This window comes from Anoplopoma fimbria, chromosome 2, assembly GCF_027596085.1.
Source record: "Anoplopoma fimbria isolate UVic2021 breed Golden Eagle Sablefish chromosome 2, Afim_UVic_2022, whole genome shotgun sequence".
NCBI classification, from domain to species: Eukaryota; Metazoa; Chordata; class Actinopteri; order Perciformes; family Anoplopomatidae; genus Anoplopoma; species Anoplopoma fimbria.
Genome location: NC_072450.1, coordinates 5,688,507 through 5,707,504, shown reverse-complemented (window position 1 = coordinate 5,707,504; position 18,998 = coordinate 5,688,507). Strand labels below are relative to the sequence as shown.

Sequence of the window (18,998 nt, the reverse complement as noted above, 5' to 3'; positions counted from 1 at the left end):
CGAAGGGAGAATTTGAACATCGGCAGCAAAGCGAGAGAGCCGCAGCTGACCACAGTGACGTAATCTGCGCTGAGAGGCCAGACCGACGCTGCGCACACACATACACTTGCTCACCTATACCCACACTGCCGCGGGGGGAATGAACCATCAATGGCCCCTCAGTTTGAATGAGTGTGTGTTTGTGTGTGTGGGAATTAGAGATACAGAGACTGAGTAACCTATGCTTGCCAGTTGCAGCTGTAGCCACTAGCATTGAAGGGTCATTTTGAGTCCCCCTACTTCTCATTCAAAAAAATACCCGCTGTAGGATTTCATGCTTAAAATATGAAATGTTCAGCATGCCAAAAAAAGGTTATTCATTGAATGATCATATTACATGTTGAGATGTTTCATATCCATTGCAGTCTTTGAAATGTTTCAGCAGCACGCTTTGCGCAAAATCAAATGTAGCCATCAACAATGCAGTGAACGATGCCAAGGAACCTTGAACAGTGGCTTAAGTATGACTTAAAGGAACTGTGTAGCATTTAGGGGGACCTATTGGCAGAGATGGAATATTTTTCTTTTATTCATGATCCTAGTGGTAATTTATATTTTCTTTAGTGTATAATCACGTGAAAATAAGAAGCTTTGTGGGTTTTTTTCATTTTAGAATGAGCCGTTAATATCTACATACAGAGCCGGGCACAGTTTCAGTTGGTTGCAATTTGCAACCTCATCGCAAGATGCTGCCAAATCCAACACACTGCACCTTTAAAGCTAAGGTAATTTATTTGAGATGCATTTATAGTTATATTTGTTGAAACTCTCAATAAATCATATGCACTTGTCTCACAACTGAAATATGCCAATGATTTTATGTGGGCAGAATTTTATATATATATATATATATATTATATGAAGGGAGGGGCTGGGATTTGATTTTTCTTTCAGTTGGATACTTTCACATCTAGCTTGCTGGTTTCTCCAGCTTTGATTTGAATTCAACCGAACCACAAGATTGTATTACCCGAAATGATAACTGTTCCACTATGCATATTACAGAGAATATTTCAATTTTTAAAATCTCATTTCAAAGCTGCTCTGCCCATTAAATCATGGTGCTCTGGATCTCTAACTAGGCGACGTAATGACCCGGTTGCTATGCCTCTCTTACGCTGACCTGCTGACAGCTTCAATTAAGCGGCTCATATTGCTCATAGCAGAGCTCCAGCTCGTCTCGTGTGTCCCCCCCCCCCCACCCAACCCCCACCCAACCCCCACCAACACTCCAAGTCTCACTGCCATTTTAGCAGCAATCAAATGACAACTCGGACGACCTTTTTTTCGAAAAAAGTTGAAGGAAAACGATCTCATGATTTTCACATGAAAGGTTCTGATTGCTCGGCTTGACTCTCGCTCACAGCTCTGTGCTGGAAAGAGCGTCAGCGGGTCGCCTCAGCAGCGGCTGATTGAATCATCTGGGCCGCTCGGATGGAGAGTATCCCACAGAGGTGACGTGTTTAGGGTCGAAGACTATACTTGGACGAGTACATGGGAATGCTTGCATAACGTATCCACTCTTCACCTCAGCCACAGTGACACTGACACATTTAAGTGCCATAATTCCCATCATTTGTTCGGTTCACTGAGCGTTTCACATATCGCTACATCCCACTGAGGAGCAGAAATGCTTGCAGACACTCACAGATTCACACATGCAAACAAAGACAAAAGCAAAGCAATGTCGAGAACTAAAAAGAGATTTTCATCTCAGACTTCCTATTGTTGGAATGATCACTTTATTCCTGCACACCTTTCAAGAATCTTCTCTTCTCTTTCAGCGTCCTTCGCTCAATAACGAGTGGTTTTAGCTACCAAGACGTGTTCTCTCAGCTCAGTTCAGTAAACAGTGGGCACAAAGAAGCAAATATATTTCTGCTTCAGTCATGCAGTCACACAGGGTCACCTTATTAAGGTCACATTATGAGGGGATAGGAATAAGAAGACAGAGGGAGACACAGAGGGAGAGAGGGATTTGCTGTACTCTCTTCCAGGGGCTGGTGAACCATATGTTCAGCCCTGGGACACGATAAACAGCAAACGAGGGGGCTCAGCGAGAGCCCAGAGACATCCCGACACACTGACACATGGGAGGCAGGCTGCAGACTGTGTGGAGGGGGGGGGGGGGGTCAGGCGTGTGGAGGGAGAGCACCATTAGTGGCAAACTGTCACAGGCCCCGCATTAGAAAACAAGGAGCCGAGTTGAGTTTAATTGAGAGCTTCAGTTCAAAAGTGGGCATGTTCAGCTGGGATATCGCTCAAATGCAGGACCGTTGATGAACTGCCCAATGAAGTTCGTTCTCGTTCATTTGCAACGAATAAATGAGCTATAAATGACGCAGCAAAAAACAATTCAGTTTTAGCTTTCAGAGGCTGGAGTTGCTGATGGACTCTTGAATCCATTAGAGCCCATAAAGAGAGATTTACCGACACTGGACAGGTTAAAAACTAAAAGACTGTCCGACAAAAGCTTGGAAGCATTCCACCATCATGTTCCTTTATTTTATCCTGAAACTGAAAGAAGCTGCAAAGGTGTGAACGTGGCATGCATATGATTTCTTTGAGCTATTTAATAGTTTGACATTTTGGGACATAAGGTTATTCACATTTTTTTATGGTGCAGGGATAGATTAGAAGATTGGTGCCATTCTCAATGTGACCCGTACAGTAAATATAAAGCTAAAGACAACAGCTGATTAGCTTAGAGGTAGCATAAAGTCTGGAAACGGGGAAGCTAGCCAAAGAAATAGTCCCAGTGTAAAACGGCAATTTAACATTTTGACTATTCAGTTTTTATACAGAATAAACAGATGAGCTGTAATGTGTTATTTAGTCAGCTTTTGAAATACTTGTAGGTGTTTTTGTGTTGCACAAGGCAGGCTAGCTGTTAAACCAAAGCCCCCAGGAAGAGCGCTGGTTTTGAAGACAGTTTGGTAGTGGCCAAACTGTGGACTTATCGAGTCTGTCACGTTATTCCACTGGGCCAAAATAACTTTTTTCCATAGTTTTACATTGGAAAGAGACATTTTTTTTTTTCTTTCAGGTAAATCACATTTACAGTAATAACACTGAATAGCCCTTATTTAAATTATTACTTCCTAAAAGTTGAAAAATGCAGAAGAAGCTAAATTTTCTTGCCAACGTTCAGGTGAATGAGACAAAATGAGCCCGAGCGGCTGGTTAAAATAAATGCTAGTTTGCTTGCTCTGTGGGCCCGGAGATCCAGGTAATGTTATTGGCAGTCGAGCCATTTCGGTCTAATGCACCAATGAGCAACTTTCAGTGGGCCCGTCTCTATCGAGTTCTCTTCATACATCCATGGTTTCCCCCTGTTTCCTTTCTAAGCTGAACTAAGCTGACTTGCAGCTGCTTGTTGTAGCTTCATAATTAACATACAGCAAGAGAGAAGTACCAATCTTCTAATCCTACTCTCCGAAAGGGAGCAAATAAAATGTCCCAAAATGTCAAACTATACCTCTAAATGCTCGATGAAATCATATGCATGTACAACGCCGAGCTTTGCAGCATTTTTCGGTTTTGAAATTTGAAAGTATGCCAAGCACATCCAAAACATTCAGAGGTAAAGTGAAAAACAGAGAGTGAGTGCTGAAGCAAAGGGACAATCCCCTGAGATCTCAGTAAGAAAGAAAGAGGTGGATGATGGAGGGAGGAGGGGAGGGAGAGACTTTGCCTCCAGCCTCGGCACAGAGGAGGATCAAAGGTTTGTGCTCTGCATCTCAATGGACATCCGGTCACCAATACTGATGAGCCCCGGTGTGTGATGCTCCATTCACAGTGTGTATATCTTACGGGTAAACAAGTGGTCATTGCATGGAAATCAATGGACGGCCCTGGCCCATGTCGTACGACTGCACAGTTACCTGCAGTGAGGCCATTGGTTGGAATCAAAATTCAATGCCAGGATTGTAAAAAGCCAAACTGTCAACAAAACAAAAATAAAAATACAAAAACATTTTTTTCAGGACATATTGTACTTTGTTGTGTTCTCAGGTTATACCTACATATTTATCAGATCTAAAATATATCATCGAATGCATTTTGAAACCTTCGGATCGGACGGCGGATCTGAAAACCAGGATCATTTTTCGTATCAAATTATACTTTAGTGTATTGCTTTTATACTGACAGTCTCTGTATCAAAGTGACAATTAATTCTGCTGCTATCAATGAGAATCTGCCCTGTTTTTCATCATATTGAACTCAGCGTGTTCACCAATATCACTCTGAAAGGTTGTTTACTCTCTATTTTATAAGCCCAGCTGTTTGTTGCGCACACATCCATAACAACCATTTTTCTCTGCTTCATAATGCAAACCGACGTTCAAGATAAGCTGCTACAGTAAGAGAGAGAGGTTTTGAAATGCAGTGCACAGCGTGTGATGATCACGTATTCTGCACACTAACTAGGAAGACAGTTTGGCAAACTTACCACTGCATAAGCAGGGAAACATGCTGTAAAAAAAATAAAAACAACTGTACCAGAACATTGCTGTTTGTGCAAGTGGGGGTAGGGTCTCAAAATCCATATCTATTTTTTCTGAAATAATGGTGCGAGAATCCGTCAATATCAAACAGCTTATAATATGGCCAATTTTACAGCAGATACTGGCAATCATTTCTATTTGACTTTGGCTCTGAGTTGAGGAAAGAAAAAAACAAAAACCTGTTTCTGTACAGAAATAAATAAGAATAAATGACATTGTGTTTAGTGTGTTTGCAACTGTGCAGTGTGTTAAGCATATCTTAAGGAGTAGTGTAAAAACACATTTCATGACTGGTGTACCGACTCATTCTCACTTCCAAATAGCACAGCTTGATCAGTGTCTGTCTGCGACATACCAGGCTTTCAACTAACTCTAATATAAACCTACTCGTGTCATCTTTAGACGCACAGAGCACCTGACGTAGCATAAAGTGCACGATAGACTGCTGACGCCCGGCCACAGCTTGTGACGGCTGCCTCTCTGAACTGCTGCATCTCTGCACAGAAAGCATTGCTGCTGTTGCTGTCACACCTTCTTTTTACATAAAGTTTGCCTTCCAGCCAATGTTTCATTTCATTTACTATAAATATTCTAGATATGTATTTCAGACTGAAAAAGTTTAAGAAGCGTGTGCTCATTTGTATGCAACAATAAGAATCCTAAAGTGAAAGCCGGTACACAATGTCCTGCAAATATCTCTGAATAAAAGCCACAAAAAAAACACTGGAGGGCTACTATTATGTAACGGAAACAGGAAGAGTTGTGTTAGAAATACATATGAACTTCTTCGTCTGTGACTGTAGAAATGTTGCTGGTATGATGTTCATTTACTGTCAAAAGGTAATTTACAGTCTATTTTTGCTGTGAACCGAGCGCAGAACGTGGACAAAATAGGGGAAACCTCAAATCTTTAGAAGATACGCAGATGACACGCAGCGAAGCCGAGCCAGAGGACGGGTCAAACAAACACAGGACTTCACAAGGTTTTGTGTCTCGTGTGAAACTAAAAATCAAGGTTGACTTTTTCGTCAGTGAAGTCGTAAACTAAAAATCAAGGTTGACTTTTTCGTCAGGGAAGTCGTAAATCTGAAGAGTCAATAGTCAAGTTCATGTCCACAACAATCTTTTCCTAACCATAACTAAGTGGTTTTGATGCCTAAACCTAATTTCCTGTGAAAATGGAAGTTTATTTTGAAACCACTAAGCATATGACAAGCGTATATTGACGTGTCGTCCGAGAATTGTCCTTAAATGACATTAAAGGGGAACAAATTCGTCATAGTTTGAGGCTTCGGGCTGCTGACCAAGCATGGCTATTTGGAAGTGAAAGTGAAAATGTTTGGATGCACTATATTTCAGCCCTGACCTCCGCCCTTTAACATTGCTCGGTTGAAACAGCACGCCAACCGCTACTTTAATGATCAGAGGATTTGTCCCAGATTATGGAGAGTCATTACTGTAATGCTCTTTTTATACGTGATCTAATGTGGGAATACTTTGTGAATGTGCTTGTGGTTGTAAAGTGTAAGCTATCCACTCATCCGTGAAAAAAAGGAGAATATGCAGTGCAACCTGTTCTACAAAGATGTATATTCCTAGGTTATGAATCTTTCATGATGAGGATAAACATAGATCCAACATGAACTGTTAAAAAGAGATATTCTTATTGGACTTGAGGGAGAATGCATGTGCTATTTTTGTTCGGGGATGTTTTCTGTTTTAATACCTTCCCCCTGCTTATTTAGCGACATAAAAACAAGGACATCCTTTACTGTTTCACCGTTGAATTAATGTCTTACCATCAATGGACGACAGTAGCATAAACATTTTTTAATTGAAGACAGAAGGCCATGTTCATTTCACACTGTGAATGATTAAGAATAAACGGACAACAAATAAAAAGAAATAAAGTAATAAATAAAAAAAAACAAATGCAGTTCATCGGAGTGCTTCGGTGTCTACTTGATTTAGGACCTCTATTATGTCTACATCCATGTTCTTTTTTATGCTGTAATAATCTTGGAAAATTGGGGTGTATTCTCTAAACACCTACAGTAATGAAAACTTTTGACATTATCTTTCATTAGTGTGTGTTTGTCTATCACAGATGGTTGTAAATCCTCTGGTGAAATGCTCGCGACCTCCAGTGGGATTATGTCCCTTTAACTTCAGAGCCTATAATTGTCTGCAATTATCCATTGCAAGCGTGGCAACTGTCAGAAGTATCTCTTCTCTTCCCACATGGATAGAAATGCCATAGTGGTAAAGGTTGACTGCGACATTCACTATTTATTGCACAGTAGGGCTTGTACAGTCCAAATTTGCCATCACAGGTCTGAGAGAAACATGTCCGCTTCACCAAAACCCCTCCCATGTTTTTGAAGGGCAAAGTTTTACTTTTGTTGAGACAACAGCTTGCACACAGAAAAATAATTCATGTAGACAGTGCCTCGTATCAGTTCTATTGATGGATAAAGTAAATAATTAGACATTTGTAAACTAGCTCATTTGATTACTGTTTTAAAGTGTGCTGTTCTGTAACAAGGGGGAAATCATCCGCATTTCCCTCGGTGCATTCAAAAATCTTTAGTGCAAATTTGAAGAAACAAAAGTACAGAAACCAAAAACCGACACGGAGGAAATCATAAGGCAACAATTATAAATATATCAAAAATAGTCATTAGAGAACTATCTTTGTTACAAAAAGGGTACAAAAGTTTTGTCCTGCACCAGTGAGAGGGACATGTTTTTCAGTTCCTCCACTGATTTCACAGCCTTGTATCCCAGCTGGTGAAGTACTTTCTGACAAACAGTCTGTGTGTATTCTACCATGTCATAAGACAGTTTCAAGCGCCAACTCTCGGCATTAGCTGCCGAGTCCCTCACTGTACCGAACTTATGTTTGGCCGAAGGCTCGCTGCTGCCTCGAGTGTTTGCATGTATCCAGTCTTCCACGTTTTTATCCAAAGGCAGCCCCAGGTAGTCATAGATCTCCTTCGTCTTGAGGAGCGGATTCCTGGCCAAATCCTCATAGCGAACCAACATGTATTTCCCTTTCAGCCAATAGGGATGGTTGAGACCAGTTGAGACAGAACTGAGAAAGTCTTCACAGACAACCGTGAGCTGACTCAAGTCTAGATTGTAGGGCCGTCGCCCCGTGGCCCTCCAAATACGCCACAGGCGATACGTATCCCTGAAGGTCTCGATCCGCGACGACAGGATGCCACGCGGGTCTCTGACGAGTTGAATCACTTTGATATTCAGCCGCGGGTCCTCCACCAAAGCGCGCAGATCTGCGATCTCCGGCACCCGGACGATTTTGATTGCCACGTGGCGCTTCTCGCGACAAGCCTCGGTCGCTAAGGTCATGTTCAGGGACGCGCATTTCTTCACGCAGTCCCCTTCTTCAACATTCATGTCAGCGGGACCGAAGGCATCGCACACAGGCTGCTGGCACAACGCCCGACTGGCGCCGCGACGGAACAGTTTATCCGTTGTGTGGTTAGTAGGCGTCGGTTTGATATAGCTCTCCAGGAAATAGAGGTCGCAACCGTACAGGCTGCGCAGGAGGTCCCGGCTGGCGCCCAGCATCACGCGGCGGTCGGCAGCGTTGCGGCTGTGCGACAGACGCGGGATCAGCGTGGTCTGGACATGATAAAGGGGCTCAAACAGGTAGAACACCTCCTGGTGCTGGTTGAGCAGCTGGCCGACGAAGGAGGAGCCGCTGCGGGTGGTGGCCAGCACCAGGATGTGCGTTTTACGCGTGGCGTTTATGGTGAAGTAAGGGTAGTCATCGCAGCCTACACTGCCTGCCGCTCCACGCTCAAAGGGGGGTTCGGTCTCCTGGCCCCCGAGACCACAGTTCTGGGGGCTGGGCAACGGGCACAGCTGGAAAGGCTTGGAGGTGAGGGTCCGGATGGCCGTGTACTGGATGGCGATGGAGGCCAAGGCCAGTAGAATCACTGCCTTCCAGGAACATTGCATGGCGGAACCACTTCATTTAGACACAGCGGTCAATGCCAGTTCCTCCCTGTGAACAAATAGTATATTTTTATTCTTCGAAATAAGTGTAGTTGTTATTTTATCAGGGTCCTACAGTTCTGTGAATATCTTTCTATATTTTTCTACCCAGACAGTACGACTTCCTGCCCTAAAGTGACGATTGATATCACCTATTTGACACTCCTATTAGACACAGTGTGGTGGAGAGAGGAGAAGGTTACAATAAAATCTCATTTGAATATGCCAATTAACATTGGGACCACTTGTATTGTGATTGATTTTTAGAATTGAGGCTGAGTCACCAGTGGGTTGAATTTGAAGGCTATCATTTATTTATGATTCTTTGGGACAAAAGATTTTCATTCACTTTAGCACCTCCGTTGAAGGCCGGGTTTGAAAGATTTACTATATGCTGAATAAGAAAAAGGAACGAGAGCAGCCCTTAATAAAGATTGCTGCTCGCCACGAGTCAGAGTCCCGTGACTTAATGGTTTAATTTGTCTCCCGTTGCTCCTTCATTTGCTACAGCCTAATTTTTGAAAATGAAAATAGATAAAGAGGAGAGTTCTGAGCTCTAACTTTTGGTTCCTATTCAATCAGCTGATACTGACTGCCGAAAGCATGTACAGGAGTCTGAGAGAATAAACTGGCTCTATACAGTAACTAAAAATAGAAAGGAAGATTGTTTTTTTGCACCAATGTTTTAAAAATAGCTTTTCTGTGAATACTAATTCCGGTACTCTGGTTGTGTGTCTGCAGCATGCTTTATGGGTACAAAATGTATCAACGCTATCCATAAAATCATTATTCTGGACCCAGAATACTTCAAGTCGAAATACTACAGACTATACTGCAGTGAAACCCCATACATCCACCCTGGCTCTCTGTCTTCTCCATCATGTCTGCATCTAATTCAAGGACCTTGTTTGGCCTGATTGGAGAGTCTGAGCATTGTGCTGGATTCCACTTGTTCATCAGGGGAAACAAAAGGCCGGGCCAAGAAAAAAAAAGGTAAACAATACTTTAAAGCTTTACTGCCAATGTCATGTGAAGGGGAAATGATGCTGCAAGTTAAAACATTAGATATAAAACCTGTTTCAGTGAGATTTGTTTGTGAAAGAATAACACATCAGCATCACATACCGGGGACTTGATGCAGGGAGCTTTGAAAGTCTCACCATCTTCATTTCAGAAGCCATGCAGGAGACCTGTAAGGTCCAAAAAAAAAAGAAAGAAATGATGCATTAGAGGGTATTTCTTCTGATTCCAAAGCAGCATGGATGAAAGCTATACTGTAAAAAAAGAATAACACCTGAGGAGATAAATAATAAAAACCCAGACTTGTTTAGTGAAAGCAGATATAAAATCCATTCTCCTCCCACTCTGTGTGTGTGGAGGAGCTGATGGGGTTGACGGTTTTGTTTTATAACACAAAATACAGTCAGCAACTCTGACGACTTATGTTTACAGAGAGCGTCAATGCTTTCTGCCCATACACATTTTGAAATGGAAATAAAAAAAAATAATAAAAATAAAAAGCCCACCACTATGCTGCAGCGGGGGACAGCTCAGGCTTCAGATGATTTTTTTTTTTTTCCGCGATGCAGACATCCTCAACCAAAACGCAACACAGAGCAAATGAACGCATCTCACCCCAGTGTTTCAAAAATAAAACCTAAAACCCTTACAACAAAACCTGATGAAGCACACAGTGAAATGATGGAGCACTAACTCCCTTTATACCTTGTTGGTAGTTGTAGTATTCTCATGGTGCGCCGCACGTCCACGAATCACTGCTGCTTTTTCCTTTAGTCCTCAAACGCTCCCCACCTCTCTGGATGAGGAGAATAAATGCGCCTGGCGGAGCCGTATTTCCCATCTAACGAGCCGGTTTAAGTTGAACGGTGGGAAGAAAAATAAAAATAAATAAAAATTGAGATACAAAAATAAATAAATGATAAATAATAATGGTGGGTGGGTGGGGGGGGAAACGCTGGAGCGGTTGCGTTATTGAGAGAGGCAAATAAAAAAAAGCGACAGCAGGGCTCCCCCCTTAAATGATGCGCAGAGGCTGAGAGTGTGTGAGGTAGCTACACAAGGACCGACTGTCTGGACCACCCCAAACCCCTCCCCCTTTCCACCTGCTCTCTCTCTCTCTCTCTCTCTCTCTCTCTCTCTCTCTCTCTCTCACACACACACACACACACACACACACACACACACACACACACACACACACACACACCATCCTCCTCAGTCTCTTGCCTGCCACATCACACACTCACAGACCCCCCCCCCTCCACCACCCCTCTCCTCATCACATACGCAGGCGAATCAGCTCTTTTCACCCAGCCAATGTGGGAACTGGTTCACAGTGAGTCCATCAACCCTTTTTTTTTTTTTTTCCCCCAGTTTTAATTATATGCAAATGTTTGATTGTTTTGCATGAAACCAGTTCAACTTTTTTTTTAATTATTGTTATTACAGCATATCCTGCAGGTTATTTGAGATGACTTATCTCACATGTTATCCACACCACACCTGTCAGATTTTAACAGTGTGCAGGTTTTTGTGGGATTTTTTTTTTATTTTTTTATTGTTATTACAGCATATCCTGCAGGTTATTTGAGATGACTTATCTCACATGTTATCCACACCTGTCAGATTTTAACAGTGTGCAGGTTTTTGTGGGATTTATTATTTTTTTTCATTTTTTTTTTATGGCAGAACGTTTTTTTCTCCCTCCTGCCTTTTTTGACATGAACTCGTCACATCAGCAGCACCGCCTCGGGGCTCTGTGATTCTGCAAAGCCCTGGCTAACCGATACAGGAGTGGGTGGGCAGATAATGAACAGGATAGCTAAAGTGTGAAGAGTGCACGCTGTCTGAAGCGAGCGCTGAAAATCAAGACACATAATCAAAAAAAGGAATTTAGAGAATGGGTGAGGAAGAGGAGAGGGATGCGCAAGGAAGTAACCGACAATCAGGTCTATAACTGTATGACACGTATGCAGGGCACATGTTTTAACTCATTAGAACGAGTTCAGGTAAGGCTGCAGTCAGACCATGCCACCCCTGTTTGACATTCTAAGATAAGTTAATGTTTGGTACCACTTTCCTATAAGGAACCTTTAATAAATTACTTATGAATAGCAAGTGGTTGTATTAAAAGTTAATAAGTGTATTAATGTTTTATAGATGGGCCAATAATAAGAACAAACTTAGGTTTACAAGGTTGTAAAAAGTCTCTGGCGAGTGTTTATCCTCCAGCAAGAGACTCGCTTTGTGCTTTAGTTCATTAGATCATCAGGTAGATCACTCCAATGGGTCGTTTGTCCAACGAACTTCTTGATTCTAAGCTTTTTAGAGCATGTGGATCCAAATTGATTCATTAAAAACGTATAAACATTAAAGCTGCAATTAAAGATGTGACGGATTGTTGCAAAAAACCCACAACATGTTAATATGACTTAAAAACATTTAGGCCAACAATTAGACGACTCATTTGAAAAGTGAGGAAAAGTGAGTGAGGGAGCGCCTTGGCAGCAAAGGTAAACCAATCCTGACTATGATGGTTTTCATAAACCATAATAAGGAGTTTTTGTTTGAATTCACAATGTTAACCAAGTGTATTGCGACTGTAGGGGAGAGCAAGCCAAGGGTCCATCAATTCCTGAAAAGTTGGGTGGAGAGCTGCAACATCATGGGTTCGATTCCAGCCTCAAGCTCCCATTTTATCCTCACTTGCGACCCCAAGTTAAAGTCCCTCGCTTGGGGTGGTGACTAACTCCCGACGTGGAGGCCACAATCCACCGTTTTCCTGCTGGAAACCATTGCTTCGACAACTGCTCAACACTCAGCTGCAAAGGCCAATAATGAAATATTTATTGTCAGTGTTGAGTGACAAGCATCTCTCAAATGTCAACATCTCTGTTAAAGACATTATTTTCAAACCTACTTGGCGTTGGAGGTTTTTAGGATTTCAATAACCAAATTGGCCACAGAATGAGAAATTGGCCATTAAATGAAATTGCCATGCTATTATTTAACTAATTCATACTTCATAATAGTGAAATATGTTCAAATGATGAAAGAGGGTTTTGAATGGATCTTTTTTCTAACCGTGCCTTTTTTTTCTCTTTGCGGTTATATATTCATTCCTCGACAACAAAGTTTCTCTTTTTCGCTCAATAAATTCTCAAGAGGATGATTTCCAGATTAATATCTCCCATTGAAAAGAGATGTTAAAAAATGTAGTCCAGGTATGGGGAGTCAGGGGAACTGGACCATTTTGAGGAACTTATGAGTCCAGCAGACAGCCTATCATGATGCAGGCGAGAGGGGAATTGGTTCCCCATTTCGCTGGCAGAGGTCGGCGAGGTAGTTAAAACGCTCTGAAGTGGCAGAGTGCCAGAGATGGCGAGATTTACCGAGATGCTGAAGGCTCTGGATGTTGACGGGCTGTCGCCGCTGACGCGTCACCAATTCCATTTCACACGGATGTCAAATAGGCTCGCGATGCCAACCTGAATTTTTAGCAATCTCAGTTTAAACGGCAATATTTCAGAAGAACTGACTGAGCCTGGACACAGCAAGCTGGGACGATCAATAAACGACGGTGAGTGGTTTAGAGATGATGGCCTGACTCTTGAGCCCTCTCAACAACTGTTTAAACTAGTTGTTGAAGATATTACATAAAATATAACTGTGCACTGTCATTGGAGAGGAGCAGTGGCTGTTTTTTAAACCATATTTTAAGGCAAACAGTTATGTGGCGGTCATATTAAACTTGACTTGAAGTGGTGTGGTAAATATTTAGACCCTTTTTACAAAAAAAACAATACCAAAGTGAAAACTTTCAATTAAAACTCTGCATTAGCAAAATGCATTTAGTGTCCTCAGTGTCCAGTGAACACCATGTATCACCAAGTTTAATTATTTAGGATTTTTAAACAAATAAAAAGATTAGATATTCATAAAAACAATATTCCATTTCTTGAGCTAAATGATCCATATAAAATCTGAAAAATGCATTTTGGAGGAAGTGTGGAATGGCTACTTTCATATCTTTATTATATTTGTGGATTTTAATTACAAATGTTATTATTTAACCTGTATTTAAGGAAATAAATCCATTGAGAGGAAGCTCTCGTTTACAAGGACCCCCTGATTACAGTACCTATAATACAGTAGAAGCTACACTACGCTATGCATCAATGAATTATACAAACAACAACTACAAACAAAGAAACAGGCCAAGGACAACAACATAAAACAGGCCAAGGTAACATGTAACCATTATTTTAATTAAGTTGGTCAAGGTGGAGGAAGTGTAAACCACTTTTAATACCATTGGTTTATTTTAAGAATCATTATGTTTTCTATGTAAAACCTTAATACAAAAATAAATATGAAGTAACTACAACTCTTAGATGAAGTGGAGTAGAGGATTAGAGTAACATAACATGGAAAACTCAAGTAACTTGAATACATATATTTAGTTACTTTTCACCACCGGCAATTATCACTTCTTTAATCTGACGGTTTCCAACTCTATTCCCTGGATAATACACACTATTCATTTGACATCAAATGCACTATCAAAGGCAAACATCTTCCCCAGCAGGTCTCTCTCCACATTTCTCTTTGTGCATCTTCACAGTCACATTTATTCGCCCTCTCCTGCACGCTCCGAGAAGTTGCTTGGGTATTGTCTTAACCCCTACAGCAGTGCCGGAGGGGAGAGCCAGCGAAGAAGCATCCATACAGCTCTGATTCCACGGCTGTCCCCCGAACGTCCATGTCAACCAACCCAGCTTGCGGAAAAGCCTTGTCAAGGGACGCACTCCCACATTGACACCGGGCATCTGCTGCAGAGCGATAGCCTTTCAGCGCATTATCACGCAAGGGTATTCTTCTCGAGCATGCTATAAAAGGATTTGTAATAGATTCATAACATGCCAGGGCTAAATAATGTGTGTGAAGTGAAGGGGGGGGGCTTTGTTCTTCTTCTCTCTCTCTCTCCCTCTCTCTTCATCATCCTTTCGCCAGTATGCACACGGTGACAGAAGCTGTTTTCTTTTTTTTTGTGTCTGCCGTTTTTTTTCATTTACAACTTGGAACTCTGTGCGCACAAAGATTTCAAGGGATTGTCTTGTTCTCATTTACAAAACAGGATGAGGCAGAACAGAGAGCATCTCCAAGTGCGCTGCTGGGATCGCTATTGTATATGACAACCATTTTTGATTCAATATAACGCTCTTTATTGTGTACTGTGGTGCATAAATGCAAAGAGAAGAACCTCTAATCACAAATTTTGCAAATAAATGTGTTTTGTATAATAAAGTCAAATGCCATCAGTTATATATTTTCATGTTGTCCATTGGACTGCATCTAATGGCCTACAAACATTTCTTATACACATCATCTATTTTATATTTATCTGAATATCTGTCTGAATGAATTAAGTTGAATACCATTTCACGTCAAGTGCAAACATAAGTGATAGCTTCAGAAACCTTCCCACAAAATGATTCTTAAAGGGGACATATGATGCTTATTTTCAGGTTCTTTCGGATTTTGGGTTTCTACCTCAACCTGTTTACATACTTTAATGTTCAAAAAACATAATTTTTCTCAATCTCTCTGTCTGAACATCCTGTATTCACACTCTGTCTTTAAGTCTCCCTCCCCCAAAGAAACCCAGTCTACTCTGACTGGCTTGCGAGAAAAATATGGCGTAACAATAAAACTGTCTCAGTTTTTATATTTCACACTTTGTGGTTTGGTAGTCTTTCATGATACGCCCCCCTTTAAAAATCAAACTTTAAAACCATATTTTGTGCAGTATGATTGCAATGATTAAAGTCATTTTAAATTATTAAAGTTGAGCACTCAGTTGGCATAGTAACACACTCTCTAAAAAGGCACATGAGACACAACCTTTATATATCCAGAGACCGTTTGGAGTCAAAAACTTAATGATTAACTGTTTGGTATCTATCTAAACTATGTACGAGGTTAGGTTTGCCAGGTCATAGGGGTTTTCTCTGATGGCGTTAAGACCTCCGCTGCCCCGTCCTTCCAAATCATCCAAAGCATTTGCATCTACCTCAATTTAATTAACTACCCAGTGGAGAAGTAACAGTACGATCCTGAGCCTCGGCCGACCGTGACCGCGGCTTTATGGGGCGTGGAAATTACTCTCCAATTTGAATCGACCCAATCAATGATATCGTAGCAGAAAGCAGAGTATTGATTTGTTAAAAAGCCGTTAAATCATTCTCATCTTCTCTTCTCAAGTGTTGAGGGAGAACAGAAAGCAAGTCGAGCAAGGGCATGTGAGCTTTAAGTGCCCACCTTCCAGCTCTCTGTGAGTAGAGCACAATCAACACTCCATTTCTGTGCACAACTCAACTTTGTAAGCACACCATTTTTTTCACACCATTTTTTTTTCCCGGACCTCTGAATTCTCAGTCCGTGTCCGCCATCAGCATTTTTGCTGTACCTGCGTTCACCAAGCGTACTGCCTAAACATAAAAAAACTGAGACGCTATAGATTTATAGCTTGTCGTGTGATGATGTAATGACATCTAATTCTAAGGTGCAAAGGATCATGATTAGTTTATCAAAGGTTTCTCATTCAGATCTTGGATTCAAATGGCCTCCACAGAAGAATGGCTGCCTAATTGATAGTGTTTGTTTCATTCTATCAAACATAGCCTTGCTAATTCAATTTAGATTTTTTCAAAATGTTTTTTTTGTTGTTTTTTTAAGTGTCTAATTTGCAAATACCATCGTCTCCGAAAGACCAGTACTTTAGGCTCTTAGGATGTTCGTCTTCTTACACAGCATAGCACATTGCCAGTTATCCAGAGGTTGTCGTGCTACTTTATTCTGTTCAGTTGAAGAGTGTAGGTTTTGAGCTCCTGTTTGATATTCAACACAAACAAGAACTGCCCAATCTACATCCTCTACACTGAATATGTAAGTGACCTGAAAAGGCTCCCGTCTCGTCAGATTCTCCAGCAGCGACGGTTCAGCTGTGTGCTCTCCAGACTGTTTGAAATTCCAACTAGACGTTGGTCCCTCAGGATGAGCTTTATGCAGTGTGTAAACCCAAAGCGCTTCAGCTGTCATTCTGCTGCACTAGCTGCTTTGTCAAAGGTCTCCTTAATCAAATATAAAAACTATATATCCCATCTCCTCATGAATACGTACGTATGGGGTATTTTGATAAACAACATCATGGCCTTGGCAAAATAATACAATGACATTTAAAACATACACACGGTGGTTGCACACATGAGGAAACACATGAACCACATTCGACTGCATACAATCTTAATCTTAAGCCAGTTTGTCACTGGAGCCCATTGGGAAATCAGTTTCAATCTATTTCAGGTGGTTATTCAAATAACAGTAATCATAACAAATTATGCTTTTGAGACTGTTTGTGTTTGTAAAGTGTGAAGTGTAATTAAAATATGAACATTGAGGTCCAGCTAATTTTTTCTGTTGTGGCAGTGCAGTCAGTGATTTTCATGTTTAATAACTGAGGTTTTTTTTGCAAGCCCGGGTGCCATTATTCACCTCTCCATCATATAAGGGGTTGTCAGTCATTTTTTAAAATAGTCAATTCAATGAATTTCTGCAAAGTCGAAAACACAAGAGCATCACAGGATGTAATAACGTCTTGTGTACGTGTACGAGCAATAATCTTTATGGGGGCTGAATCAAATCTAGTACCTACAAAAAAGTTAAACCATTATATTTTAGGATTAAGCCTTGGTTTTTAGGGCTAGGGTTCAAATATTTAGGTTAAGGATGTGGATACAGCCATAATGCAGACAGAAAAGAACGAATAAAATTGGTGCAATAAGTGCAGTCACTGGAACATTTGTTGTATGACAAGCCCTCTTACTATTTAGCATCTCAGTAGAACATTTGCGTTGGTGTTGCAGTTGAAGGGATTAAAGCAAATATTGGGATCATCGTGGCCTCCCATGATTTACTGCATCAAGCTATGGAAACATCTGGAACAATCAACAGGACATCTGGCATGAGAGACCCATCGCACCACCAAACTAAGCAGTAAAATTTAGCAAAATCTAAAACATTTTTTAGAACTGTTGTTTTAGTCATATATACTTTCACACAACTTGAATATAACGGAGCAAAAGAGCGACTTTTTTGCCGAACTAAACTTTATAACTAATTTCAACCTTGACAAAGGCACTAGATCCACTCCTTCCGTGACAACAGAAGCCAGAGACATTACATTTGCATTTTCGTGTTGTTAATTTGCAATGCCCCTTGTGAGTAAAGGCCTTTAGAGAGTGTAACTAGGGAGAGAAGACATCACTGTAGAGACCAGGCATACACTAATAAAGATCCATTCAAACCTGCTGACAATCCAGAAACAACTCAAAGTGATCAGTGCACATGTTTCTGTGACTGTATCAAAAGCATGGCCAATTGCCACTATATTCATTTTGGAGGTCGGAAATCCTGCACATTTTCATTACAACTCAGTTAACATATTCAAATATCCTCTACAGTGTCACACTGCCAATCATTTAAGCCACTCCTAAAGTTGGAATTACTATAGCTAAGTCTCCATTAGCCCCTCTGCATCCTTTACCAGTACCGGAGACCTCCACCTCCTGTAACCAGCTGAAACACACTGTAATAATGTTAATGCAATACAAACTGCTCTGCCAACAGCAGATTAACTGGAGCTGCAGATGAGGCTGGCACATCTTTATCCTTATCCTGTGCCCTTAATCATTTGGTGGGCTGAACACTGGATACTTGGCTGGCTGGTGCACTACAGCTGTTGGCTGGGTGGTTAGCTGACAGTAGTTGGAGCACACAATAAACTGGGTTAGTACTAAATCCTTTAAAATAAGTACTGCAGTGGGTTAATGTGAAATAAAAATCTCACAATTCCCAAAACACATTCCAACATTTTACCCACCATGACATACTCTTAACTGATACTGCATTAACAATGCAACTAGTAAGGTGAACTAGCAGAACGCACATTTCTGCCAAGTCAGCGGCTGAGAGGTACTCAGCTGTGTGTGTACTGTTAGCTCTGTTAGCTGTTAGCTGATAGCCAAACACAGCCTCAAAAACAATAAATGTAAGCAAACTGTTTTCCTCCACCTTCTCTCTGGGTGCAGAGCAGCGTCTGAGAGGTGGTGATGCACTCAGCTGTGTTATCACTTGAGGCCCCTAACGGCTGCAGGCTGGTTTAGAATAGTGAGTGAGGAGTCAGCAGGCAGTCAATGGCAGTATAACAGGCAATGAAAGGTGTTTTGAGAAAGTATGAATCACAGCAACCACGAGAGGCCCTTGAGCATGCAGACATAAATGAGCACCCAAAATATTATGCAGTTCGCTGCAGCGGTATGCAAGACTTGCCATGGAGAGAAACAGTAATGC

At 41.4% G+C, this 18,998-nt stretch overlaps 1 protein-coding gene across 1 annotated transcript; it reads right to left on the bottom strand.

The window, feature by feature from the left end:
- Positions 1–6,362: 6,362 nt before the first annotated feature.
- chst1 (carbohydrate (keratan sulfate Gal-6) sulfotransferase 1) lies at positions 6,363–10,521 on the bottom strand. The gene is made up of 3 exons (XM_054618607.1): positions 10,293–10,521; positions 9,693–9,757; positions 6,363–8,577 (listed from the first exon to the last, which is right to left on the bottom strand). Exon 3 carries the CDS (start codon positions 8,529–8,531, stop codon positions 7,245–7,247), a length of 1,287 nt encoding a protein of 428 aa, XP_054474582.1. The 5' UTR covers positions 8,532–8,577; positions 9,693–9,757; positions 10,293–10,521; the 3' UTR covers positions 6,363–7,244.
- Positions 10,522–18,998: the final 8,477 nt, after the last annotated feature.

Excerpts from the sequence above, each read along its gene's own strand:
- chst1 (XM_054618607.1), bottom strand. The coding sequence starts at position 8,531 with ATGCAATGTTCCTGGAAGGCAGTGATTCTACTGGCCTTGGCCTCCATC.